Source organism: Homarus americanus, unplaced genomic scaffold (genome assembly GCF_018991925.1).
Source record: "Homarus americanus isolate GMGI-L3 unplaced genomic scaffold, GMGI_Hamer_2.0 scaffold44429, whole genome shotgun sequence".
Lineage (NCBI taxonomy): Eukaryota > Metazoa > Arthropoda > Malacostraca > Decapoda > Nephropidae > Homarus > Homarus americanus.
The window spans coordinates 1-27,712 of record NW_024729111.1 but is presented as its reverse complement, the minus strand read 5'-3'; the positions used below and the strand labels follow the sequence as shown (position 1 = coordinate 27,712).

General features: G+C 47.5%; 1 protein-coding gene across 1 annotated transcript; it reads right to left on the bottom strand.

The window, feature by feature from the left end:
- Positions 1–859: 859 nt before the first annotated feature.
- LOC121866337 (potassium channel subfamily K member 10-like) lies at positions 860–24,429 on the bottom strand (the record flags this gene model as incomplete). The annotated part of the gene is given in 7 exon segments (XM_042365954.1): positions 860–3,426; positions 4,376–4,585; positions 4,804–4,899; positions 5,127–5,254; positions 8,057–8,273; positions 19,115–19,236; positions 24,262–24,429. Coding segments are annotated over 7 exon segments (1,760 nt in total), but the record flags the coding sequence as incomplete, so codon positions are not given.
- Between the last annotated feature and the right edge of the window lie 3,283 nt (positions 24,430–27,712).

Genomic DNA, 27,712 nt, shown 5'->3' with positions numbered 1-27,712 from the left:
TGAAAATCACTGCATTGTTGGTGACAAGTGTGTAGGCTCGCTGGGCAAGGCTGTCAAATATGATTCTCTCTCTCTTACTTTTGACAAGACTCCTCAATATCGAGTCGACTTTTTCATTACCAAATTCATTAATACAAGATTTAATGTGTATTTGTAAACTTATAAAAGCAAATACCTACTGTACCTAGTTTTAGCCTACAACTAATGACAACTTGCTGATCAGTTTCCTCACCCGCGAACACTTCAGGTTCCGCCACACACAGCATGGCACAGTCGAAGTTTTTTGTACGTATCGCTCTGATGTGTCCATAATGATAATCTATTCCCAGAAAAAAAGCTAAACAAATATAATATCCCAATGATTATGAGTAAAATTTGAAGAGGATTTTTGTATGGCAGCTTAAGAAGGATGGATCATTACGTTTAACTTTGCCACGCGATCGACTAGAGAAGATCTTGCAATCGACAGGTTGGCCACCCCTGGGCTATTTTGTCCAGGCTATATACTATTCTACAAACCAATGGCAGTATGCAGTATTCATTGAGTCTGTTGCATCGTACATAAACAGTATTCATTGAGTGTTGCATCATACATAAACAGTATTCATTGAGTGTTGCATCATACATAAACAGTATTCATTGAGTGTTGCATCATACATAAACAGTATTCATTGAGTGTTGCATCATACATAAACAGTATTCATTGAGTGTTGCATCATACATAAACAGTATTCATTGAGTGTTGCATCATACATAAACAGTATTCATTGAGTGTTGCATCATACATAAACAGTATTCATTGAGTGTTGCATCATACATAAACAGTATTCATTAATTCTGTTGCATCATACATAAACAGTATTCATTGAGTGTTGCATCATACATAAACAGTATTCATTAATTCTGTTGCATCGTACATAAACAGTATTCATTGAGTGTTGCATCATACATAAACAGTATTCATTGAGTGTTGCATCATACATAAACAGTATTCATTGAGTGTTGCATCATACATAAGCAGTAAACATCGATCCATTATCATACTACCAAACACTTACCCAGTATACTCACAGCTTGTATATATTAAACAATAACAATGTATATCTTACGAGCAGAGGAAGACAACAGCTTGACTCGTATGCAAGTTACAACAACGGAGAGTAACACACACACACACACACACACACACACACACACACACACACACTGATACGGACAGAGTTGGTAGTCGTAACCTCAACATGACGTCCGTTGTTTGGTTGGTTCTTGTTTATAAATACATGCACTGACTGGTTAAGTTAAAAATCGGTTAAGGTAAAAATGTTTAGATTTAAAAAAAAGGTCGATATTCTCGGTGGTCTTGATAAGTTTCCCTCAAAATTTATTACCGTTTGTTTACATTATCGTGTCCACATGAAGACCGAACGTCAGGTTAGTGTATGTGGTGTGTGTATGTTACGCAAAGCACACACTAATGAGTACTAACCAATCAGCGCATGTTAAGACCACAAACGCGTGGATACTAGTAAACTATAGAGGGAGAATATCTTGCTGGGTAAACAACATTTACTGCCGCTACATGACAGTAATAAAACTATTGACACGATATGTATGAATCACAACCTGTATTCTATGGTATATATTTATATTTTTTGTATAATTTAAGCTTTGTAATCAAGAAAGGGCTCACGGGCTGCGGGCGAACCATACAGTACACTCACACAACACAACTGGCAATAATCTAGAACTGACCACCACATGATCTGTTATTCATATCCTTGGTTCTTAATTCTTATCACATATACAGACACACGCAGTTGTTAGATCCCTTATCTTACCGACACAGTGTTGGGTGTGTGTACCCTGGTGGGCCTTCACATGGATTATATAAACATGACTGCCCGTTAGGGAGAGTGTGGTTAAAGCACACTGTATACTAAGCCTTTGGTACACAAGAGGGCAGTCGTGACCTGCATTGCACTGGACCATCGTCACTTCCCCAACCTCCTTTAATTGTTATGCGCCTTACAGACAATTTCTTAGCATGAAGGTCCCTTACATGGTCTCGAGGCAACGTATCAAACAGGTTGCTTGATCACAAAATTCTCATGGCACACATAATTTTCTTTTTATTTTCCCCAATTCAAGTTATTTTCGCAAGGGACGAAGATACTTGCAACCTCCATCAGGCTCCTACGATCGTTTAAATTATCTCAAAGTACACAATTATATGCTTGATCCCTAACACTCTCAGAATGGTGGTCCCTGAAACTTTCTATGGTAATTTGATCTCTATAAATCTTCGAAAGACACACATTAACTAGTACTTGGCCACTAAAATTCTGAACAGGTACAAAAAAAAATCAGTTTTACATTTTCTCATACAGTTCCTGAGGAGACATTAGGTTGATAGGTTGCTAGATCCACCATAAAGTCTAAATGTACATATATGTCTGTGTTGTCCCAGACGTCCTCAGAGCACAATATTTGTTCTTCTGGATCTCAACGTTTTCTTAAGCGTACTAGATCGTTAACTTAATATATACAGAATGTTACGGAATGCCGCCTTACAAAACACACATCAGTTGACGTGGAACTCGGAGTGTATCACAAGCGTGTGTACTCTAACTTCTGCTCCTCACTGTCTTCCTGATGGTGGTCTGTCTTAGTGGGGTGTTGGTCACCTTTGTTGTCGCCGGGGTGTAGCCAATGAGTGAACAGCCTCAGTGCCGAGTGTCTGGAATGCATTGTGGGTTGTGTCTCATCGCTACACTCAGGAATGCACCCATTACCACAGTGATGTTTGCTGTTGCCATTTGAGGTTTGAGTGTGATCTCGAGTTGGGTGGATGCCGTTGTGGGTGGCGTTATGGTTCTTGAAGATGGTACATAAGTCTGGACGAAACTTGTCAGTGGTTGATTTAATGCGACCGGGGACTGACTGACTCGTGTGGTGTGTACGTGTGAAAATGTTGGAGTGTTGGTTATGAGGCTGACTCGAGGTACATTCCACCCCTACAGGAGTCTTCATTACACATGTATTTACACCATTCTCCGGGAGGGAGGTTTTCCGGGTGTGTTTCCTTTGAAAGAGTGAATGCAATTTGTTCTGTAATCCGTCGTTTATTTTATTCTCATCGTGTCGGTGCATCTCGTGGGGGGGCTGAGGATTGTGCTTGGCATGAGGTTGATCGTCGTCGTCTAAGTAGCCCTGGTTGAGGTGGCCAGCTTCCAGAGTTTGTGGATGAACACCAAAGGTTATGACGTCTTCCTCAGTAGGGGAGTTGTCGGGGTGCTCCACAATGTGTCGCATCTCGTCCTCCATGTCCCCAACGGCGGTGGCATGATGCTCCTCCACTATGGACTCCACCATGTCCAGGAACATGTTGATGTTGGTCACAGAGCTCAGTCCAGCACACTTCTCCTTCTGCAACACGACCACAACTTATAATCTTGTTAAAGTGTACAGTACCGCAGGCCAGGTGAGTATCATCGCCCTACCTCCAACAAAACTATTAACACTATTATATCATCATTATAGTAACTAAAGACAAAGTAATAATTATTTTATTATACACAATTAACCTTATTCCATTCCCACCATAGAGAACAGGTATATTAGTCCTTATAACTGGGAGGCTGAACTTAAAATCCCACTCTATGATGAGGGACGAACAAATGAACCTGTAATACACCCCATAAAAATCTTCGTTTTAATGTCCACCAAATAAAGTTGTCCACCGCGGCTACACTGTACTATTTATTGATCTCTCTAACACGTGTCTTGATATCACAATTCTACCACCACAAGGGAGAACAGATCCACTAGGCCTTGATGGGAGTGACTTGTGGATAATTACACAGTCCTTCACTCCAACTCCACCACGGAAACGGTTATAAACATGAGATACTTTTATTCTGGTTGTTTAAGTCAGTATCGCTGCCTGCCCCCCCCCCTCCCCTCCCTCCTAGTACCCCATAACTCCAGCAGGAAAGTGAGAATCTCGTCCCTTCCCTCACCACCTCATGATACAACGAGAGACAAGGACCATTTACCGTGATATAACCTGATGCCCCACACCACACGGCTCACACACACACACACACACACACACACACACACACACACACACTGTCACACATCACGTCTTCAGGTTATGAGTCAATAAGATTTGGATAGATTTGGTTAAATAAAGTCGGGAAAAGGGAACGGGGAGCTACACTCTTGAGGTAATCTGAACAACTTTGGGGTCGTGAAACTTTTATTGAGGGCTGCCTTCACTCAGTGTAGCCAGATAGACACATTACGGTCTATATATGAGAGAGAGAGAGAGAGAGAGAGAGAGAGAGAGAGAGAGAGAGAGAGAGATACACACCTCGCCGACAGATGGCAGATTAGACTCAGAGGAAGAACGCGACATATCAAAACGTGAGTGTAAGGAAGAGGTCTTGGATGGCAGCTGTAGGTCATGGGGGCGGTTGATTTCATGCTGCTTCTTCACCACCTCTTCCTTCTCCATCATCTCTCCCTTATTCACCTCCCCTTCTATACTTCTGCGGTGGACTCGACTCTCTGCCGTCATTACCTAAAAGGAAAAAAATAAATGAAATAAATACAATGAATAAGATAAAAACACTAAAAATTTCCCTTAAAATCGATTCATATTAAAAAGACAAATAAATAAACAAAAAGGTGAAGGATAAAAGTCCGTCATATGAAGTTTTACCAAGAAGATTTTGTTATACTTTCACACACACACACACACACACACACACACACACACACACACACACACACACTCACCGTTCTGAAGCGCTTGAGATCCCGGTGTATATTAGCGTTCAACTTATTAGAGTGTTTCTTGAGCGCTATAGCCAGTCTCCTCTCCACCGCGTGTACCTGCCCGAATCACAAACTAATTAGCACCACCACAACACACACAGGTGAGATAACAACAGGTATAATGCATAACAGTAAATGAGATATAGATTTTTCATTTATTTTATACATGTGAGATGATAATTCTTTTGTTATTATTGTTGATTCACTTTCATAGTTTGGTTATATCTCTCTCCCTCTCTCTCTCTCTCTCTCTCTCTCTCTCTCTCTCTCTCCCTCTCTCTCACCCGCTTGCTCTTGAGGGCCTCTTGGATGAAGGTGATGAGCATAACGATGTAGCCAAGGCCGAAAATGATCCATATTACCATCAGTATTTTGTAGAGCCAGACCCACACCTCCTCCCTCTCCTGTAGACCTGTAGGAGAGACAGACATACAGTACATTCTATTTTCCCTACATGTTTGATACACGTTATGATGGTTTGTGACGTGTTCTTATGGCCACAGACACGGTTGGTACTTGTTCTTATGGCCACAGACACGGTTGGTACTTGTTCTTATGGCCACAGACACGGCTGGTACTTGTTCTTATGGCCACAGACACGGTTGGTACTTGTTCTTATGGCCACACTCATGTTTGATACACGTTATGATGGTTTGTGACGTGTTCTTATGGCCACAGACACGGTTGGTACTTGTTCTTATGGCCACAGACACGGTTGGTACTTGTTCTTATGGCCACAGACACGGTTGGTACTTGTTCTTATGGCCACAGACACGGTTGGTACTTGTTCTTATGGCCACAGACACGGTTGGTACTTGTTCTTATGGCCACAAGAGTAATTAAAGTTAAGTTTGGTTTAATGGAGCTGAAATTAACTTAGAGTCAAGTTAAGTTTTTTTATTAAGTTAGAATCAAAATATTAAGTTATGACTGAAATTAGTTAAGCAAGGTTTTATAAGGTAATATGCAATAGTGTATGGTGTAAGGTGTAGTGTAGTGTATGGTGTATTAGTGTAGTGTATGGTGTAGTGTAGTGTGTGGCGTAGTTTAGTGTATGGTGTAGTGTAGTGTATGGTGTAGTGAAGTGTATGGTGTAGTGTAGTGTGTGGCGTAGTTTAGTGTATGGTGTAGTGTAGTGTGTGGTGTAGTGAAGTGTATGGTGTAGTGTAGTGTGTGGGGTAGTTTAGAGTATGGTATAGTGTAGTGTATGGAGTAGTGTAGTGTAGTGTGTGACGTAGTTTAGTGTATGGTGTAGTGTAGTGTATGGTGTAGTGTAGTGTATGGTGTATTAGTGTAGTGTGTGGCGTAGTGTAGTGTATGGTGTAGTGTAGTGTATGGTGTAGTGTATGGTGTAGTGTAGTGTATGGTGTGTAGTGTATGGTAGTGTAGTGTAAGTGGTAGTGTGTAGTGTATGGTGTAGTGTAGTGTAGTGTGTGGCGTAGTTTAGTGTATGGTGTAGTGTAGTGTATGGTGTAGGTAGTAAGTGGTGTATTAGTGTAGTGTGGCGTAGTGTAGTGTATGGTGTAGTGTATGGTGTATGGTGTAGTGTATGGTGTAATAGTGTAGTGTGTGGTGTAGTGTAGTGTATGGTAGTGTAGTGTATGGTGTAGTGTAGTGTATGGTAGTGTAGTGTATGGTGTAGTGTAGTGTATGGTGTAGTGTAGTGTATGGTGTAGTGTAGTGTGTGTGGCGAAGTAGTGTATATGGTGTAGTGTAGTGTATGGTGTAGTGTAGTGTATGGTGTATTAGTGTAGTGTGTGGCGTAGTGTAGTGTATGGTAGTGTATGGTATGGTGTAGTGTATGGTGGTATTAGTGTAGTGTGTGTATGTAGTGTAGTGTAGTGTAGTGTATGGTGTAGTGTAGTGAAGTGTAACAGTGTAATTTAGGCATAATGTGTGGTAATACCGTGACCACAGTACAGAGACAGACAGACAGACAGACAGACAGACAGACATGACAATAACAGACAGACAGACAGACAGACAGACATGACAATAGCAGACAGACAGACAGACAGACAGACAGACAGACAGACAGTACTGACCTTAACATGATCCTTACAGCAGTGTGTGTGAGGAGAATAAAATTACTGTTAACTTAATCAATATACTGTACTTAACACTCCCTCCCTCCCCTCTACCCTCCCTCCCTCCCTCCCTATACCCTCCCTCCCTCCCTCCCTCCCTCCCTCCCTTATCCCTTACTACCCTCCCTTATACGCTCCCTCCCTCACCCTTTCCTAACCTCAACCCCTCTCCAGCCTCATAACGCATAGGTTTGGTTAGGTTTGGTTAGGTTAGGTTAGGTTAGGTTTGGTTAGGTTAGGTTAGGTTAGGTTAGGTTAGGTTTGGTTAGGTTAGGTTAGGTTAGGTATCCTAATGAAACCTATACCTAGCCAAGCCAAGCCTAACCTAACCTAACCAAACCTACATTATACATTCCACCACCACCACAACAACAACAACCACCTCACCTCACAACAACAACAAATTTCCACAACCACCACCACCAACACAACAACTACCACCACCACAACAACCACCACCACCACCACACCACAACACCACCACCACAACAACTACCACCACCAACACAACAACTACACCACACCACAACAATCACCACCACCACCACCACAACCACCACCACCACAACAATCACCACCACCAACACAACAAGTACCACCACCACAACAACCACCACCACCACCAACACAACAACTACCACCACCACAACAACCACCACCACACCAACACAACAACCACCACCACCACAACAACCACCACCACCACAACCACCACCCACCACAACAATCACCACCACCAACACAACAACTACCACCACCACAACCACACACCACCACCACCACATCACCACCACCACAACAACCACCACCACCAACACAACAACTAACACCACCACAACAACCACCACCACCACCACCACCACAACAACCACCACCACACACAACCACACAACAACCACAACCACCACAACAACAACCACCACCACAACAACAACCACCACCACAACAACAACCACCACCACAACAACAACCACCACCACAACCACCACCACCAACACAACAACTACCACCACCACCACCAACCACCACCACCACAACCACCACCACCACAACAATCACCACCACCACAACAACCACCACCACCACACAACCACCACCACCACCACAACCACCATCACGCAACTCACCAGCAACGTGATCACCAAAACCAATAGTAGTCAGGGTGATAAATGAAAAGTAGAAGGCGTCGAGGTAGGTCCAACCATCCTCCACCAGGGTAAACACTGCGGCAGGAAGCACCAGAAAGATCACCATCCCGGGAACCAAGTACAAGAGAGCATCAACAGCCACCCCGACCCACGAGGTGTAACGCTCGGCTCGCTTCCGTACTTGGGAGTTCACCACCTGCAGATAAAGGGGTTTGTTTACTAGTTTACCTGTAGGGGTTGTTTGTTTACCTGTAGGGGTTGTTTACTAGTTTACCTGTAGGGGTAGTTTACTAGTTTACCTGTGCCGTAGAAAGTAAAATTAGTTCGCCAGAAATGTTTACACGGTGCGTCTCATCAGAACAGCAATGACGTCAGAGAGAGAGAGAGAGAGAGAGAGAGAGAGAGAGAGAGTCTGATATGACACAAAAGAGAATAGGGAGAAACAATGACGTCAGATATAGAACAGACAGACAGAGACAGACAAGCAATATTCAGTGGTGTCAGGCACCCAAAATATATAAACACAACGCAGGAGATCTCGTTCCCTGTGAAAGAGATAAAAACATAACCCAGCGAGATCGAAAATCAGTAAACTTCGCGTGTAGTGTTATGGAGGGCGTTACTTAAAGTGTTTTTCTTCGCTAACTGCCTCTCACTCCAACCCCACTAACTGCCTCTCACCTCCCCCCTCCAAGCCCCTGAGGAGGTATTGGAGGCGTGAAGGACAACTGGGACAACTGAAGTTTTTTTTTATGTGCTGGATCTTGCAAGTTTAATGTAATAATAATAATAATAAATGGTTTATTAATAGAGTTGCAGCCGGTGGCTGAAAATATACAAACTACATTTGATTTAGACATAATGATATAATATGCGTTGAATACATTTACAGGGCTGTACAGTACATAAATCAGTTGTTTATTATTTTAACAATAGACGGGATGGTGCTGTTCTTATATCTATCGGTGCGGGCTCTTGTGGGCTGAATTTTTTTGTAGTGGCGGACTGCGTGAGGTGGGCGTGGGACTGCCGGTGGCAGGAGAGACGCAGTTGTTGCTAGCACGAGAGTATTCTGCGCCAAGGATGATTCTGCAGGCCCTTTTCTGTACCTTCTCTAGCTGACGTTGTTGGGTGGAGTTGAGAGACGACGACCAGGCTGGTGACGCATACATTAGTTTGGGGAGAATAAAGGCGTTGTAGATAGTCCTCAGCTCTGGCGTGGGTGCCCCAAGTGACCCGAGTCGTCGTACCATGTAGAGTATGTACGAGGCTGCCTTGATTGTGTTGTTTCCATGGGCCTTCCAGTCCAGTTTGTGGTCTATGATAACACCCAGGAGTTTGGCAGACTGCACCAGCTGGAGAGGATGGGCACCCACTGTGACTGCTGGAGCTTGTACTGGAGTGGTGGCAATATTGATGTGCATGACTACGGTTTTGGTGTGGTTGATGGTGACCTTGTTCTCCGTAGTCCATGCCTGTAGCCTGTCCAGGGTGTCTTGTAGCGATGAGTAGTCCGGTGAGGTGTTGTCCACTGTAACCCCCACAGTGCAGTCATCCACGTACTTCCACCTGTGAGAAGTGTCCGATAGAGCGTCATTGATCAGGATCAGGAAGCACAGTGGTCCCATCTTGGTCCCTTGGGGAACACCGCAGGTGAGGTGTTGGAATGTGGAGACAGAACCCTGGTACCTCACTGCCTGACGACACTCACTCAGGCAATCAGTGAGCCATGAGACCAGGTTGGTGGGCAGCCCCAGTGCAATGGCCTTGTTGATAACAGTGCAGTGATCAACAAGGTCAAAAGTCTTCCTGAAGTCAACAAGGGCAACGGCCAGTGATGTCTTACGTTTCTGCAGGTTTTTGTGCAGAAAATCCAGGAAACTAACTAAGCAGTGTGATGTAGAGGAGGTCCTCATATTGCCAAATTGCTGTGGATCAATTAATTGATAAATTCTAGCAAATGGCCACTCAAAAACAAAGTCTTCACAGAGTAGACTGGGTATGGGGGTAATGGCAACTGGCCTGAGGTCGTTAGGGGACTGTGGGGTGGTGACCTTGGGGATAGGGGTGACAAATGCGGTTTTCCATTCATTAGGGCATTTGCTTTGTCTGAGGGATGCATTAATAATAGAACAGAGGGGGGTGGCAAGTTCGACTGCAAACTCCTTGTAAATTTTGATTGGAGGTCAATTGGGGTCGTGGAACATTTGGATTTAAATTTCAGGAGTTTGTTGGCGATTTCAAATGATTGAACACTGGGAAGGTAAGTAAGCCGGGAGGAGAGTGAGGTCAAGACTGGGTAGGGTATGACATATGGTAGCACAGTGGTTATTAATTATCTCAGCTGCCTCCTCACTAGGTAAATGTGAGATGAAAGGAAGTGTGGGAGACTGACGGTTAAAACCACAGAGATCTTTAATCTTGGAGTACCACTGACCGATGCCGACTTCCTTGAGGCCGTGCACTTTCCTGGGATAATAAGACTTCTTGGCTGACTTGATTTCCCTGATGACCTGGTTACGTAGACTTTTGTACAGGCGGTTGTTGGTGTAGTATGCCTTGTTGAGCTGCTCAATTAGTCTTTTGATACTGGGTGTAATCCACGGGACATCATCCGGGGTGGATCCTCAGTGTCTTGGCTGGAAAGAAGTGGTGGTAGGCTTTGGTGATAGTGTCCAGGTAATTATCCCACTTGTTCTGCACATCGTCTCCCATGATCACTTCAGCCCAGGGATACCGGGTCACCCAGTGTCCGAAACGCCGCATGGCAGAGTCAGGGGTAGGTCGGTTAGTCCTGGTGACAACTGGCGGTCGTGAGATGGTAGGTGTAGGTGACCACAGTAGGGACAGGTGGGGGCTGCGTCCCATGGGAGGCAGCGGCAGGGGGGAAGGTAGTGGTTACCGAGATCAGTCATGATGAGGTCCAGGGTGGCATTGCCATGTGTGGGAAAGTTTACTATTTGTGTAAGGTGGAGGTGTTGGGTGATGTTACTGATGTCTAACTCATTAAAGTCACCGCATATCGCTAGTTTAGCACATGGAAATCTGGATCTCAGGGAGTCAGCAGTGTCTATTATATGAGTAATCAGTACATTGGCGGTCGGTGCGCGGGGGGGGCGGGGGGGGGGTGTGATAACAAACACAAACAATGAGGGAGGCGAGCTGGTGGGGGTGGGAGTGACCTGAACCCACAAAGCTTCTACATCCTCAGGTGTGTGTGTGTGTAGCAGAGGGACGGCGCATAGGCCCACTGACATGTGGACACATCCTGGCGCCTACCAACCATTGCCCCGCTGCCTTGCAGATTAACCTTGGTAGGTATAAGGCTACGGAAGTAAACCCCGAACGAAAAATCTGCAGTGGAGCTCCTCATCAGGCAGACATGCTTACAGAGCTCCAACAAGACCCCCAACGGCGGTATAGGAGGAAGAGGTGACCACCATGGGAACCAATGACTACACTGGCAGACGAAGGCAATGCCTGATGGACAGGCTACTAAGGCGAAACCCAACAAACTGGGTTATCGGCAGTCCATTACAACTCTCCCTCTCCCTAGTCGTTGCAACACTTGCACCACTGGATCAGGAAAAGAGAGAGCCGAGATGTGTGGTTGCAGCCTGCGCTCCTGCCTCACCACATAAATCAACTCATGTACAGCCATCACCCAGCTCATCATACCTCTCATCATCATCAAAACCCCTATACCCCGAAAAGTCCTTTGGCGACGGACGAGTGGCGACGGGAACAGGCAGAGATGACTGCCGGGAGTCTCTAGTCACAACTCTGCACATGGGCGGCACAGATAAGATGGTCGTATATGCACTGGAATCTAGGCAGCAGTGCAATCCGGTCCTGTCTGTGCGACTGAGCAGCCCTTTCGAGTAGCCACTCTGCTCACCCCACATGGGGAGGGGGCTAGAAAAGGTGCCCTAAACATAGCCTGCCTAAAAAAACAACCTGACTGGGCAACCGCACCCAATAAGGTCATCCTTATGTAGTCGAAAACACAACCAAAATCACAGATCCAAACAAAAACAAACCGTACAACCTCTTATGGTCGCTGCATGGAATGTAAGTACCTTTCTGGATACTGGCACAAATGAGCATCCTGAAAGAAGAACTGTCCTTGTGGCAAAAGAGCTGGCTAGGTATAACATCGACATAGCAGCCATTAGTGAGTCCTGGCTCCCAGATGAGGGCCAACTCACAGAACAGGAGTCTGGCTATACCTTCTTCTGGAAGGGTAAGCCTGCTGAGGAGAGAAACACATTTATGGAGTTGGCTTTGCCATCCGCCAACGCATCCTACACAGGCTAACTGAAACGCCCATTGGGATCAACACGCGCCTCATGATGCTCAGAGTCCCACTAAATTCACCTCAACAGTTACTATTTACAACACTTGGTATCCTGTTATATTATAGAGAAAGTAACTTGTGGAGAAAGTAGTTAGAGAAAGTAGCTTATATTATAGAGAAAGTAACATACCTATAATTATCAGCTTCTATACTGGTTTCCACTATAAGAACAAAGAAAAAATTGAGTGGGTGAAGAAAATCCTTACTGTTTGATATTGTTAACACAGAGCCACGTGTGGCTTTTGCGGCATTCACCCATGGAGTCAAGCATCGCTGGAACTACCTGATGCACACTATCCCTGATGTCGGACCCCTCCTCCACCCTCTGGAAGAAGCCATTAGCGTTAACTTTATTCCAAAATTAGTGAAACACCTTCACTTAACCCCAGCAGAAAGGTCACTCCTTGCACTACCACCGAGACTGGGAGGAATGAGATTGACCAATCCAGAGGAGCTTGCTGCCACTCAGTCAAGCTCACGGCAGCCCTCACTCAACACATAAGAGCTCAGAATGCAACAAGTGAGGTGGATACCAGCGAATTAAACAAGATTCGACGGTCCATTACGACAGAACGACAGCACACCCAAAGCGATAAACTGTAGCAACTGATGCTGCAAGTGCCAGAGAACTTGCAGAAAAAAGGTAGCTATAGTGCAGGAGGTGGGCGCCTCGAACTGGCTAACAACGTTACCGATAAGGGCAAAAGGTTTCAGTCTTATTAAACAAGAATTTACAGATGCCATTGCTCTAAGGTACGGTAGGCCAGTAGAAGGTTTGTCCTCCCAATGCGTGTGTGGCTCTTCCTATGACATCGACCACGCCATGGTGTTCAAGAAATTGGGTTTCGTATGCATGAGGCATGGCGAAGTAAGGGATCTCACAGCAAGTATGTTGAAGGAAATCTTTCAGGACGTCAAGGTGGAACCGCCCCTCCTTCCATTGGACGGTGAGAATTTCCATCACAGGGCTTCAAACATATACAACGAAGCCCTTGTGGACGTCAGTGCTCGAGGATTCTGGACGCGGGGACAGCGAGCCTTCTTTGACAAAAGGATTTTCGATCCCATGGCCGCATGTCACCGTAACCTAGCTCTCGATGCTGCACACAGGAGGAACGAGAATGACAAGATCAGGGCATATGGGGAGAGAATTCTGAATGTTGATCAGGGCAGCTTCACTCCTCTGGTGTTCACAACCTCTGGTGGGATGGGACCAAGTGCAAGATGTTTCTATGCCAGACTCGCGGAGGTGTTATCTGAACGGAAGCAGCAGCCCAGATGTCGACTGTCCTTCTCTGCTTAGGTCTGCATTGCTCTGCCTCAGGGAAACGAGAGCATCGGCCCCAAAGCCGACAACAGTCGCAGACTTAACTATGAGGCAACACTCCCTGAATGCCGCATAGATCTGCGGCTTAACTAACTCAACACAGCTAGGATAGCTACTATGTATTAGGATAGTTAATTTTAAGGTAATAAAATGGCGGCGAAGGTGTGGCTACTGGGGGAGGACCAAGGACACGACCCTGTGGTATTACTTCAGATTGGTACAGGGAAATATCACCCTAATTCTCCCCCTCCACACGACCCAAAGTTCCCTGTGTGTGTGGGGGGACCATTCAGAGATCTCCATGGTGTGGTGTTCAAGTGTGTAGTGTGTAGTGTGTTGTGGTCATCACCCTACACGGGGTTTAGTGTGCATCTATTATGTAACGTATAGTTTGTTTTTGTTGTTGTTGAGGCTGGAAGGAAGGAGGAGAGAGAGAGGGATGGGGGGAGGAGGGGGGATGGGAGGGCAGGGGGGAGGGCAGGGGGGAGGGAGGCGGGGGGAGGGGGAGGGGGGGGATGGGGGAGGAGGGGGGATGGGGAGGGCAGGGGGGAGGGGCAGGAGGGGGATGGGGAGGGGCAGGGGGATGGGGAGGGAGGGGATGGGGGAGGAGGGGGATGGGGGAGGGGCAGGGGGCGGGGGGCGGGGGGGATGGGGGAGGGCGGAGGTGGGGAGGGGTGGGGATGGGGGAGGATGGGGAGGGGCGGGGCGGGGGGGGGCAGGATGGGGAGGGGGAGGGGGGATGGGAGGAGGATGGGGGATGGGGGGCAGGGGAGGGGATGGGAGGGCAGGGGAGAGGAGGATGGGGAGGGCAGGGGGGGGGGATGGGGGAGGGCAGGGAAAGGAAGGAAAGGAATGTTCTTTTACAGTTTGATGAAGGGAATTTGTGAGACACGGTGAAGAGGTGTCAGGAGGGTAGGTGAAGGAGGGGTGTCGGAGGTGAAGGAGGGTGTCAGGAGGGGTAGGTGAGGAGGGGGTGTCAGGAGGGTGGGTGAAGGGGAGTGTCAGGAGGGTAGGTGAAGGAGGGTGTCAGGAGGGTAGGTGAAGGAGGGTGTCAGGAGGGTAGGTGAAGGAGGGTGTCAGGAGGGTAGGTGAAGGAGGGTGTCAGGAGGGTAGGTGAAGGAGGGTGTCAGGAGGGTAGGTGAAGGAGGGTGTCAGGAGGGTAGTAATGGTGCCCAGAATCCTGACGGTGTTAATGATTGCTGGAGGTGACCAAGTAAGAGGTGTTGTGGTCTTAGACTGTATATAATAACACCACGGGGAGAGTAATACCCCAGGCACATGTCACCTTAAGATTAATTACCCAAAACTCACCTAATTTACCATAATCTAACCTAACCTCACCTAACTTAACCTAAAGCTAACCTAACCTAACCTAACCTAACCTAACCAAACTTAACCTATCATGACACAGCGAGTTCTGTCGACGTGTCAGGGATGATTGCAGGAACAGTGAATTACTATCCAAACCTCCTCCCTCCCACCACAACCCCTTCCATCCAAACCCTCCCACCACAACCCCTTCCATCTAACCCCTCCTCCACCACAACCCCTTCCATCCTAACCCCTCCCTCCCACCACAACCCCTTCCATCCTAACCCCTCCCTCCCACCACAACCCCTTCCATCCTAACCCCTCCCTCCCACCACAACCCTTCCATCCTAACCTCCTCCCACCACAACCCTTCCATCCTAACCCTCCCTCCCACCACAACCCCTTCCATCCTAACCTCCTCCCACCACAACCCCTTCCATCCTAACCTCCTCCCACCACAACCCTTCCATCCTAACCCCTCCCACCACAACCCCTTCCATCCTAACCCTCCCACCCACCACCACCCCTTCCATCCTAACCTCCTCCCACCACACAACCCCTTCCATCCTAACCCCTCCCTCCCACCACAACCCCTTCCATCCCAACCTCCTCCCACCACAACCCCTTCCATCCTAACCCTCCCACCCACCACAACCCTTCCATCCTAACCCTCCCACCCACACACAACCCCTTCCATCCTAACCCCTCCCTCCCTACCACAACCCCTTCCATCCTAACTTCCTCCCACCACAATCCCTTCCATCCCTAACCCCTTCCCTCCCACCACAACCCCTTCCATCCTAACCCCTCCCTCCCACCACAACCCCTTCCATCCAACCCCTCCCTCCCACCACAACCCCTTCCATCCTAACCCTCCCCTCCCACCACAACCCCTTCCATCCTAACCTCCCCATCCACCACAACCCCTTCCATCCTAACCCCTCCCTCCCACCACAACCCTTCCATCCTAACCCTCCTCCCACCACAAACCCTTCCATCCTAACCCCTCCCTCCCACCACAACCCTTCCATCCTAACCCCTCCCCCTCCCACCACAACCCCTTCCATCCTAACCTCCTCCCACCACAACCCCTTCCATCCTAACCCCTCCCTCCCACCACAACCCCTTCCATCCTAACCCCTCCCTCCCACCACAACCCTTCCATCCTAACCTCCTCCCACCCCACCACAACCCCTTCCATCCTAACCCCTCCCTCCCACCACAACCCCTTCCATCCTAACCCTCCCACCCAACAACCCCTTCCATCCTAACCTCCCTCCCACCCACAACCCCTTCCATCCTAACCCTCCTCCCTACCACAACCCCTTCCATCCTAACTTCCTCCCCACCACAACCCTTTCCATCCTAACCTCCCCACCACCACAACCCCTTCCATCCTAACCCCCCCACCCACCACAACCCCTTCCATCCTAACCCCTCCTCCCCACCACAAACCCCTCCCATCCCAACCCCTCCCTCCCACCACAACCCCTTCCATCCTAACCCTCCCACCCACCACAACCCCTTCCATCCTAACCCCCTCCCACCCACCACAACCCCTTCCATCCTAACCCTCCCTCCCACCACAACCCCTCCCATCCTAACCTCCCTCCCACCACAACCCTTTCATCCTAAGCCCTCCCTCCCACAACCCCTTCCTTCCATCCTAACCCCTCCCTCTCCCACCACAACCCCTTCCATCTTATCCCTCCCCCTCCCACCACAACCCCTTCCATCCTAACCTACTCCTCCCACCACAACCCTTCCATCCTAACCCCTCCCTCCCACCACAACCCCTTTCATCCTAACCCCTCCCTCCCACCACAACCTTCATCCTAACCCCCTCCCTCACCCCACAACCCCTTCCATCCTAACCCCTCCCACCCACCACTACCCCTTCCATCCTAACCCTCCCACCCCACCACAACCCCTTCCATCCAACCTCCTCCCACCACAACCCCTTCCATCCCAACCTCCTCCCACCACAACCCCTTCCATCCTAACCTCCTCCCACCACAACCCCTCCATCCTAACCTCCTCCCACCCTCCACAACCCCTTCCATCCTAACCCTCCCACCCACCACAACCCCTTCCATCCTAACCCCTCCCACCCACCACAATCCCTCCCATCCCAACCCCTCCCACCCACCACAACCCCTTTCATCCTAATCCCTCCCACCCACGACAATCCCTCCCATCCTAACCCCTCCCACCACAACCCCTTCCATCCAACCCTCCTCCCTCCACAACCCCTTCCATCCTAACCTCCTCCAACCACAACCCCTTCCATCCAACCCCCTCCCACCCACCACAACCCTTCCATCCTAACCCTCCCACCCACCACAACCCCTTCCATCCTAACCCCCTCCCACCCACCACAACCTTCCATCCTAACCCTCCCACCCACCACAACCCTTCCATCCTAACCCCCTCCCACCACAATCCCTTCCATCCTAACCTCCTCCCACCACAACCCCTTCCATCCTAACCCTCCCTCCCACCACAACCCCTTCCATCCTAACCCCCTCCCTCCCCACCACAACCCCTTCCATCCCTAACCCTCCCACCACAACCCCTCCATCCTAACCCCTCCCACCACAACCCCTTCCATCCTAACCTCCTCCCACCACAACCCCTTCCATCCTAACCCCTCCCCCCAACCCCTTCCATCCTAACCTCCTCCCACCACAACCCCTTCCATCCTAACCTCCTCCCTCCCACCACAACCCCTTCCATCCTAACTCCTCCCACCCACCACAACCCCTTCCATCCTAACCTCCTCCCACCACAACCCCTTCCATCCTAACCCCCTCCCACCCCAAGAAAGTATAATCCTCAAGCGTTCTGTTTAACGTCTGCCTAAAACTCGTCTTAATAATCACACCTCTCTCGACAATGAATACAATGAGACGTATAATGTAAAGTGTGTTTTTTATAATGATATAATGACCGTGTAATCATCTTAGGGTGTTACGTTTTGAGTTTGATTATTAAGAAGGTGGACACAAACTAATCTGCAGTTTATCTTCGTTAAAAATCAAAACAAAAACAGGTTGTATTGCGTGTTCTGTGTATTGAGGAGAGTTGGAAGGACATACGGTATTGTTGACCAGTAATGAGGGTGTGGGTGTGTGTGTGTGTGTGTGTGTGTGTGTGTGTGTGTGTGTGTTGGCGTGTTAGTGTTCACCTGTCTTAATTCTTACAACACAGGTAACTAGACGCGCGCACACACACACACACACACATTATCATAGGTCAACAAGAAGTCGCATATTAAACCCACCTCCTCCTACCTTGAGATGTGACCAGGTGTGTAAATCCCTTAATTAACCTATAACAACAATAACAAAGGTAATTTAAACAGTGAGGAATATGCTGTGATATTCCTCTGTTAAAAAAATAAGTACTGTATTGCTCCCAAGTCCTACAGTATGTCTCAAGTACGAATACATAAAACACCTGACTGTATCTGACTGTATCTTGTAGGAGTTAAGTAAGTGTTTGCCTGGCGTAAGTGGGATGCTGTGAGTGTCCGTACTGGCGTTGTTTTAAGGGGAAAGTCTTAATACCCTGAGCTAAATCCCTCAAGATTTAAGTAATGGCAGCTGAGTTAAGTCCTTCTAGATATAAGTAATGGCAGCTGAGTTAAGTCCCTCAAGATACAAGTAAGGGCAGCAGAGGACCTTTGTAAATATCTAAATCATTAACTAAAGGTAAAGGATTCCAAAGGTTCCTATGTTGTATTTATTCATCCTAACTGGTGATATGTGGATAACGTAAACAACATGAAAACTTAAGGTGAAAATAACTTAGTCTAGGTGATGTTTGTGGGTCGTGGTAAGTGACGATGGTAAGTGACGGTGGTAAGTGACGATGGTAAGTGACGGTGGTAAGTGACGGTGGTAAGTGACGGTGGTAAGTAATGTTAGAAAGTGTTGTTGGAAAGTAACGTAGAAAAAGACACTGGAAGATAACGAGGAAAGTGACACTGAAAGGTAACGTGGAAAGTAATGCTGGAAAGTGACGATGGAAAGTGACTCACCTTGGAGGAGAAGAGGTCGGCAAGAGAGGCGAAGACGATGCCGTTGAGGGGAACACCGATGAAGGCGTAGGTTATACAGAAGACCCGACCCCACGGTGTTAATGGTGCCATGTGTCCGAACCCTGCAACGACAACAGTAAGTTACCAAGATGTGTCATAACCCTGCAACGACAACAGTAAGTTACCAAGATGTGTCATAACCCTGCAACGACAACAGTAAGTTACCAAGATGTGTCATAACCCTGCAACGACAACAGTAAGTTACCAAGATGTGTCATAACCCTGCAACGACAACAGTAAGTTGCAAGATGTGTCGCCAACCATGCAGCGACAACAGTGAAGTTACCAAGATGTGTCCATAACCCTGCAACGACAACAGTAAGTTACCAAGATGTGTCATAACCCTGCAACGACAACAGTAAGTTACCAAGATGTGTCATAACCCTGCAACGACAACAGTAAGTTACCAAGATGTGTCATAACCCTGCAACGACAACTGTAAGTTACCAAGATGTGTCATAACCCTGCAACGACAACAGTAAGTTACCAAGATGTGTCATAACCCTACAACGACAACAGTAAGTTACCAAGATGTGTCATAACCCTGCAACGACAACAGTAAGTAACCAAGATGTGTCATAACCCTACAACGACAACAGTAAGTTACCAAGATGTGTCATAACCCTGCAACGACAACAGTAAGTTACCAAGATGTGTCATAACCCTGCAACGACAACAGTAAGATACCAAGATGTGTCATAACCCTGCAACGACAACCAGTAAGTTAACAAGATGTGTCATAACCCTGCAACGACAACAGTAAGTTAACAAGATGTGTCATAACCCTGCAACGACAACTGTAAGTTACCAAGATGTGTCATAACCCGGCAACGACAACAGTAAGTTACCAAGATGTGTCATAACCCTGCAACAACAACAGTAAGTTACCAAGATGTGTCATAACCCTGCAACGACAACAGTAAGTTACCAAGATGTGTCATAACCCTGCAACGACAACATTAAGTTACCAAGATGTGTCATAACCCTGCAACAACAACAGTAAGTTACCAAGATGTGTCATAACCCTGCAACGACAACAGTAAGTTACCAAGATGTGTCATAACCCTGCAACGATAACAGTAAGTTACCAAGATGTGTCATAACCCTGTAACGACAACAGTAAGTTACCAAGATGTGTCATAACCCTGCAACGACAACAGTAAGTTACCAAGATGTGTCACAACCCTGTAACGACAACAGTAAGTTACCAAGATGTGTCATAACCCTACAACGACAACTGTAAGTTACCAAGATGTGTCATAACCCTGCAACGACAACAGTAAGTTACCAAGATGTGTCATAACCCTGCAACGACAACAGTAAGTTACCAAGATGTGTCATAACCCTGCAACGACAACAGTAAGTTAACAAGATGTGTCATAACCCCTGCAACGACAACAGTAAGTTACCAAGATGTGTCATAACCCTGTAACGACAACAGTAAGAAGTTACCATGATGTGTCATAACCCTGCAACGACAATGATAAGTTTACCAAGATGTGTCATAACCCTACCGCAACGACAACAGTAAGTTACCAAGATGTGTCACTTAACCCTGCAAGCGACAACCCAGTAAGTTACCAAGATGTATCATAACCCTGCAACGACAACTGTAAGTTACCAAGATGTGTCATAACCCTGCAACGACAACAGCAAGTTACCAAGATGTGTATAACCCTGCAACGACAACAATGATTACCAAGATGTGTCATAACCCTGCAACGACAACAGTAAGTTACCAAGATGCAATGTAACCCTGCAACGACAACAGTAAGTTACCAGAATGTGTCATAACCCTGCAACGACAACAGTAAGTTACCAAGATGTGTCATAACCCTGCAACGACAACAGTAGTGCAGATGTTAATATAACCCTGCAACGACTTAGCAGTAAGTTACCAAGATGTGTCATAACCCTGCAACGACAGCAGTAAGTTGCAAGATGTGTCATCATAACCCTGTAACGACAACAGTAAGATACCAAGATGTGTCACTTAACCCTGCAACGACAACAGTAAGTTACCAAGATGTGTCATAACCCTGCAACGACAACAGTAAGTTACCAAGATGTGTCATAACCCTGCAACGACAACAGTAAGTTACCAAGATGTGTCATAACCCTGCAACAACAACTGTAAGTTACCAAGATGTGTCATAACCCTGCAACGACAACAGTAAGTTACCAAGATGTCTCATAACCCTGCAACGACAACAGTAAGTTACCAAGATGTGTCATAACCCTGCAACGACAACTGTAAGATACCAAGATGTGTCATAACCCTGCAACGACAACAGTAAGTTACCAAGATGTGTCATAACCCTGCAACGACAACAGTAAGTTACCAAGATGTGTCATAACCCTGCAACGACAACGATGAGTTGCCAAGATATTATTCATAGCCCTGCAGCGATAACGGTAAGTTACCAAGATGTGTCGCCAGCATACCAACGGCAACCGGTAGTTGCAAGGATGTGTCATAACCACTGCAACGACAACAGTGAAGTTGCAAAGATTGTGTCTGGCCCATAACGACAACGGTAAGTTGCAAGATGTGTCATAACCACCAGCGACAGCAACTGTAAGTTGCAGGATGTGTCGCCTGCAGCGACAAGCGATGGTTACCGAATTAATATCGCCAACCTGCAACGGCAACGGTAAGTTACCGGATGTGTCATAACCTGCGGCGACAACGGTAAGTTAACAAGATGTGGCATCATAACCCTGCAGCGACAACTGATGGGATTGCCAGATGTCATCCTTAACCTGTGGCGACAGTAAATTTATGATCTGTCATAACCCTGCAACGACAACAGTAAGTTACCAAGATGTGTCATAACCCTGCAACGACAACAGTAAGTTACCAAGATGTGTCATAACCCTGCAACGACAACAGTAAGTTACCAAGATGTGTCATAACCCTGCAACGACAACAGTAAGTTACCAAGATGTGTCATAACCCTGCAACGACAACAGTAAGTTACCAAGATGTGTCATAACCCTGCAACGACAACAGTAAGTTACCAAGATGTGTCATAACCCGGCAACGACAACAGTAAGTTACCAAGATGTGTCATAACCCTGCAACGACAACAGTAAGTTACCAAGATGTGTCATAACCCTGCAACGACAACAGTAAGTTACCAAGATGTGTCATAACCCTGCAACGACAACTGTAAGTTACCAAGATGTGTCATAACCCTGCAACGACAACAGTAAGTTACCAAGATGTGGCATAAATACAATGGTTGCCCCTCGTGTAACGAGGATGGCCGCCCCAAGGGCCACCTAGGCGTGAATTTGTTTAAGGTGTAGAAGCTGTCGCCAACACAACAACCACACCCTGAGTTAACGAGCTGCATGACCCGGTGTTAAGGAATAGTCCGTGAAGACCGGACAACTCGCCAACTGCACTGGCTAACCGTTACCCTGGAACACGATCTGCAGATCGATTAACATCCAGGTCCCCAATTACTGCTGGGTAGACAGAGGCAAATGGCGTTAAGAAACATGCCCATAGTTTCACCCTGCCCGGGGATCGAACCCGGGTCGGCTCGCTTGCGAGTCAACAATGCTGACCATTACACCAGTCAACAATCAGATGAGTCACAACCTTGCAACAACAACAACAACTGGACCATCACTGTGCACTACTTAATCTATTATGAGCAACACCTTTTACCTCTACTACCCCCAGTATACAACAATTTACCTCAACTCCCTCACCAAGACACACTCTCCCTCACCAAGACCCACTCTCCCTCACCAAGACCCACTCTCCCTCACCAAGACCCACTCTCCCTCACCAAGACCCCACTCTCCTCATAAGACTCTCCCTCAAGACCCTCTCCCTCACCAAGACACTCCCTCCCCCTCACCAAGACACACTCTCTCCCTCACCAAGACACACTCTCCTCACCAAGAACCTCACCAAGACACACCTCCTCACTAAAGACACTCTCCTCACCAAGACACACTCTCCCTCACCAAGACACACTCTCCTCACCAAGACACACTCTCCTCACTCAAGACACACTCTCCCTCACCAAGAAACACTCTCCCTCACCAAGACCCACACTCTCCCTCACTAAGACACACTCTCCCTCACCAAGACACACTCTCCTCACTAAGACACACTCTCCTCACCAAGACACACTCTCCTCACTAAGACACACTCTCCTCTCACAACACCCTCCTCCACACCTCACCAAGACCCACTCTCTCCCTCCCCTCACTAAGACACTTCTCCCTCACCAAGACACTCTCCCTCACCAAGACACACTCTCCCTCACTAAGACACACTCTCCCCACCTCACTCCCTCACCAAGACACACACTCCCCTCACCAAGACACACTCTCCTCACCAAGACACACTCTCATCACACTAAGACACCTCACCTCTCCCTTTCCCTCTCCCTCACCAAGACCACTAAGAAGACCACTCTCCTCCCTCACTCCCTCACAAGACACACTCTCCCTCACTAAGACCCACACTCCCTCACTAAGACACACTCTCTCCCTCACCAAGACACACTCTCCCTCACCAAGACACACACTCCCTCACCAAAACACACACTCCTCACCAAGACCCACTCTCCTCACCAAGAGACACACTCCCTCACCAAGACACACTCTCACCAAGACCACACTAAGACACACTCTCCCTCACCAAGACACCCTCACTAAGACCCACACTCTCCCTCACCAAGACACTCTCCTCACTAAGACCCACACTCCCTCACTAAGACACACTCTCCCCTCACCAAGACACACACTCCCTCACCAACCACACTCCTCACCAAGACCCACTCTCCTCACCAAGACACACACTCTCCCCTCACTCCCCTCACCAAGACACACTCACCAAGACACACTCACTCTCCTTCACCAAGACACACTCTCCCTCACCAAGACCCACTCTCCCTCACCAAGACACACTCTCCCTCACCAAGACACACTCTCCCTCACCAAGACACACACTCCCTCACTAAGACCCACTCTCCCTCACCAAGACCCACACTCCCTCACCAAGACCCACACTCCTTCACCAAGACCCACACACTCCCTCACCTCCTACAGGAAGACCTTACCTATGGTGGTGATGACGGTGAAGGTGAAGAAGAAGGAGTTCCACAGTGACCAGGTGAGAGGGGCGTCTTGTCTCAGGGTCAGGAGGTCGTGGCCACACTCCTCCCCTACCTCCTGCAGTACCTCGCTCATCTCATCCCGCGTTATGTTCTCCATATCTGCCACCAGATCTATAAGGTGATTAGGGTGGTGAGGATTAGGTGAGATTAGTGAGATTAGGAAGGGGTGAGATTAGTGGGATGGGGTGATATTATGTACTGTTGATGTTAGTGTTAGTGGGATGGGGTGAGATTAGTGGAACAGGATGAGATTAGTGGAAATTTTTATCCCAGAACGTCACCCTGCCCTTCCCCTTACGTATATATGTAGACATGATTTAAACACTGATCATTAACCGGTCATCATCAACCGGTCATCATCAACCGGTCATCATCAACCGGTCATCATCAACCGGTCATCATCAACCGGTCCTCCTGGTGGGGTGAGCGACCGCAAACCGCATCTCCCTCACTTGAAAGTCTTGCCGGCGTCAGTTGAGGGCGTGTCCGCTGACCTCTTATGTGTACTGACACGTGTGGTGGTGGTGTGGTAGTGGTGGTGGTAGTGGTGTGGTGATAATGGTGTGGTGGTGGTGGTGTGGTAATGGTGTGGTGGTAGTGGTGTGGTGATAATGGTGTGGTGGTGGTGTGATAGTGGTGATAATGGTGTGGTGGTGGTGTTGTGGTGATGGTGTGGTGGTAGTGGTGTGGTGGTGGTGATGGTGGTGTGGCGGTGATGTGGTGTCGTCATTACATACACATATATATTGATACACTGACACACACACACACACACACACACACACACACACACACACACACACACACACATAACATGAGAAACAAAACAAGATATTAGTCTTAAAGAAGATAAAATCCTTCCTTACGTAACCTAACGTAACACAACGTAATGTAAGGTAACCTAACGTAACACAACGTAATGTAAGGTAACCTAATGTAACAGTATTTTGGACACAGGAAGTAGTGATTTATCTACCCGCGTGTTTAGTGAGGTTACTGCAGCTGAACATTTTTTGCTGGTGAACCCTTGCGTGTGTTGCATAACCTGCGGTCGAATTCACAAAAGTTCGTACGGTCAATAATTTCCTCCTAAAAAAACACTTAAAACATACATCAATTCATTGACTTAAGCTAAAACACACACAAAAGGTGATACTTGTGGTTTTATTATATTTTCGTATTAGTAATACAACCGACCACTCAAGAGGTTTTTTTAATCCATTTCACCACTGATCGGCTCCTGAATGTACCTGAACCTGCTCCAGTGTTGGTCAAGTCTTGTCTTGAAAGAGCTCACACTCGGTGCCGTCACAACACTCTCTGGTAGATTGTTCCAAGAGTTCACAACTCTCACCCCGAAAAAGTTTGCCCTAACAGTTTTCTGGACTTGTAGTTTCTTCAAACATTGAGCTGTGACCCCTTGTGGGGCGAGCGTCCGCCAGCTCCAGGTTAGTCCCTGTTCACCTAGCAGTAAAGTAGGTACCTGGTGTAAGTCGAAAGTTGCGAATTCGTATTCAGGGAGTTGTTGGACCTTCCAATAACTTGATGACATAAACCATTGACTCTTCAGGCTTCTACGCCCTTGACTCTTCAGGCTTCTACGCCCTTAACTCATGAGACATAAAGGCAAGCATGAACTTAGCATTCTTCCCTGTTGGGCGCTGTAAACGCTTCTGCGCTTCACCTTACACAAGGATGTAGGGGAGTGCCCCCCTCCCCCCAAAGGACATCCACTGAGTAGTGCCCTCTGAGATTTTATACACCTGAATTACGTCACCCCTTGCCCCTTGCCCGTCTGTGGTATAAGCCAGGCAGTTGCAGGCGTTCCAATCTCTCAGGGTAGCTGAGGTGCCGGAGTGCAGGCACCAGTCTGGTGGCCCTCCTTTGAACATTTTCAACCAACTGACAGTCCCTAGCACATCTCGGGGACCAGACGGGGTGACAGTACTTCAGGCGGAGAAGCACCTCACTCTTGAAGATCATTACGAGGGACAAACCGTCTAGATATCTGAACGACCTTCTTATAAGACCTAATAATTTAGTTACTTGATTCACCTTCTTCTCACAATGGCCCGAGAACTTCAGTTCATTGTCATCATACACACCCAGGTCCTTTTCACAATCTGTCTTTATTAATACAGTTTCTTCGTCCGATTGAGACATACGACAAGCATTAAGAATATAACCAACCGCCTCAGAGTTCATCCAAACTTCCCACACTCGGTTAAGGTGGGCGTGGACCTCGCCTGTACTGTACTATAGCGGCCTCAATATCCCCACAGTAAGTCCGTCATGCACACTACTTCCTGTATACACTCAACCTATACACTAACACTAGGAGACGACGTGTTGTAATCCCTCCCTTCCCCCCCCACCTCATCTTCCGGTTCATATAGGTTTGGTTAGAGAGAGAGAGAGAGAGAGAGAGAGAGAGAGAGAGAGAGAGGACACCAATGCTTACATAACGATAGAGGAGAAGAAAAGTAACCCCACAACACAAGATTGCAATCAATCAATCAACCAACCAACCAATCAACCAATCAACCAACCAAGCATTTAATCAACCAATCACTCAATCAACCAATCACTCAATCAACCAATCACTCAATCAAGCAATCACTCAAACAAGCAATCACTCAAACAAGCAATCACTCAATCACTCATGTGTGTCAGGAACCAAAATAAATTATCATATATTACAATAACTGAGCTCCTGCATGAGACTAGAACTGACCAGTGAGCTACTGCATGAGACTAGAACTGACCAGTGGCTCTGCATGAGATTAAAACGACCAATGAGCTTCATGAGACTAGAGAACTGACCAGTGAGCTACTGCATGAGACTAGAACTGACCAGTGAGCTCCTGCATGAGACTAGAACTGACCAGTGAGCTCCTGCATGAGACTAGAACTGACCAATGAGCTCCTGCATGAGACTAGAACTGACCAGTGAGCTACTGCATGAGACTAGAACTGACCAGTGAGCTCCTGCATGAGACTAGAACTGACCAGTGAGCTCCTGCATGAGACTAGAACTGACCAATGAGCTCCTGCATGAGACTAGAACTGACCAATGAGCTCCTGCATGAGACTAGAACTGACCAGTGAGCTCCTGCATGAGACTAGAACTGACCAGTGAGCTCCTGCATGAGACTAGAACTGACCAATGAGCTACTGCATGAGACTGAACTGACCAATGAGCTACTGCATGAGACTAGAACTGACCAGTGAGCTCCTGCATGAGACTAGAACTGACCAGTGAGCTCCTGCATGAGACTAGAACTGACCAATGAGCTCCCTGCATGAGACTAGAACTGACCAATGAGCTACTGCATGAGACTAGAACTGACCAATGAGTCATGACATGAGACTAGAACTCGACCAATGAGCTCCT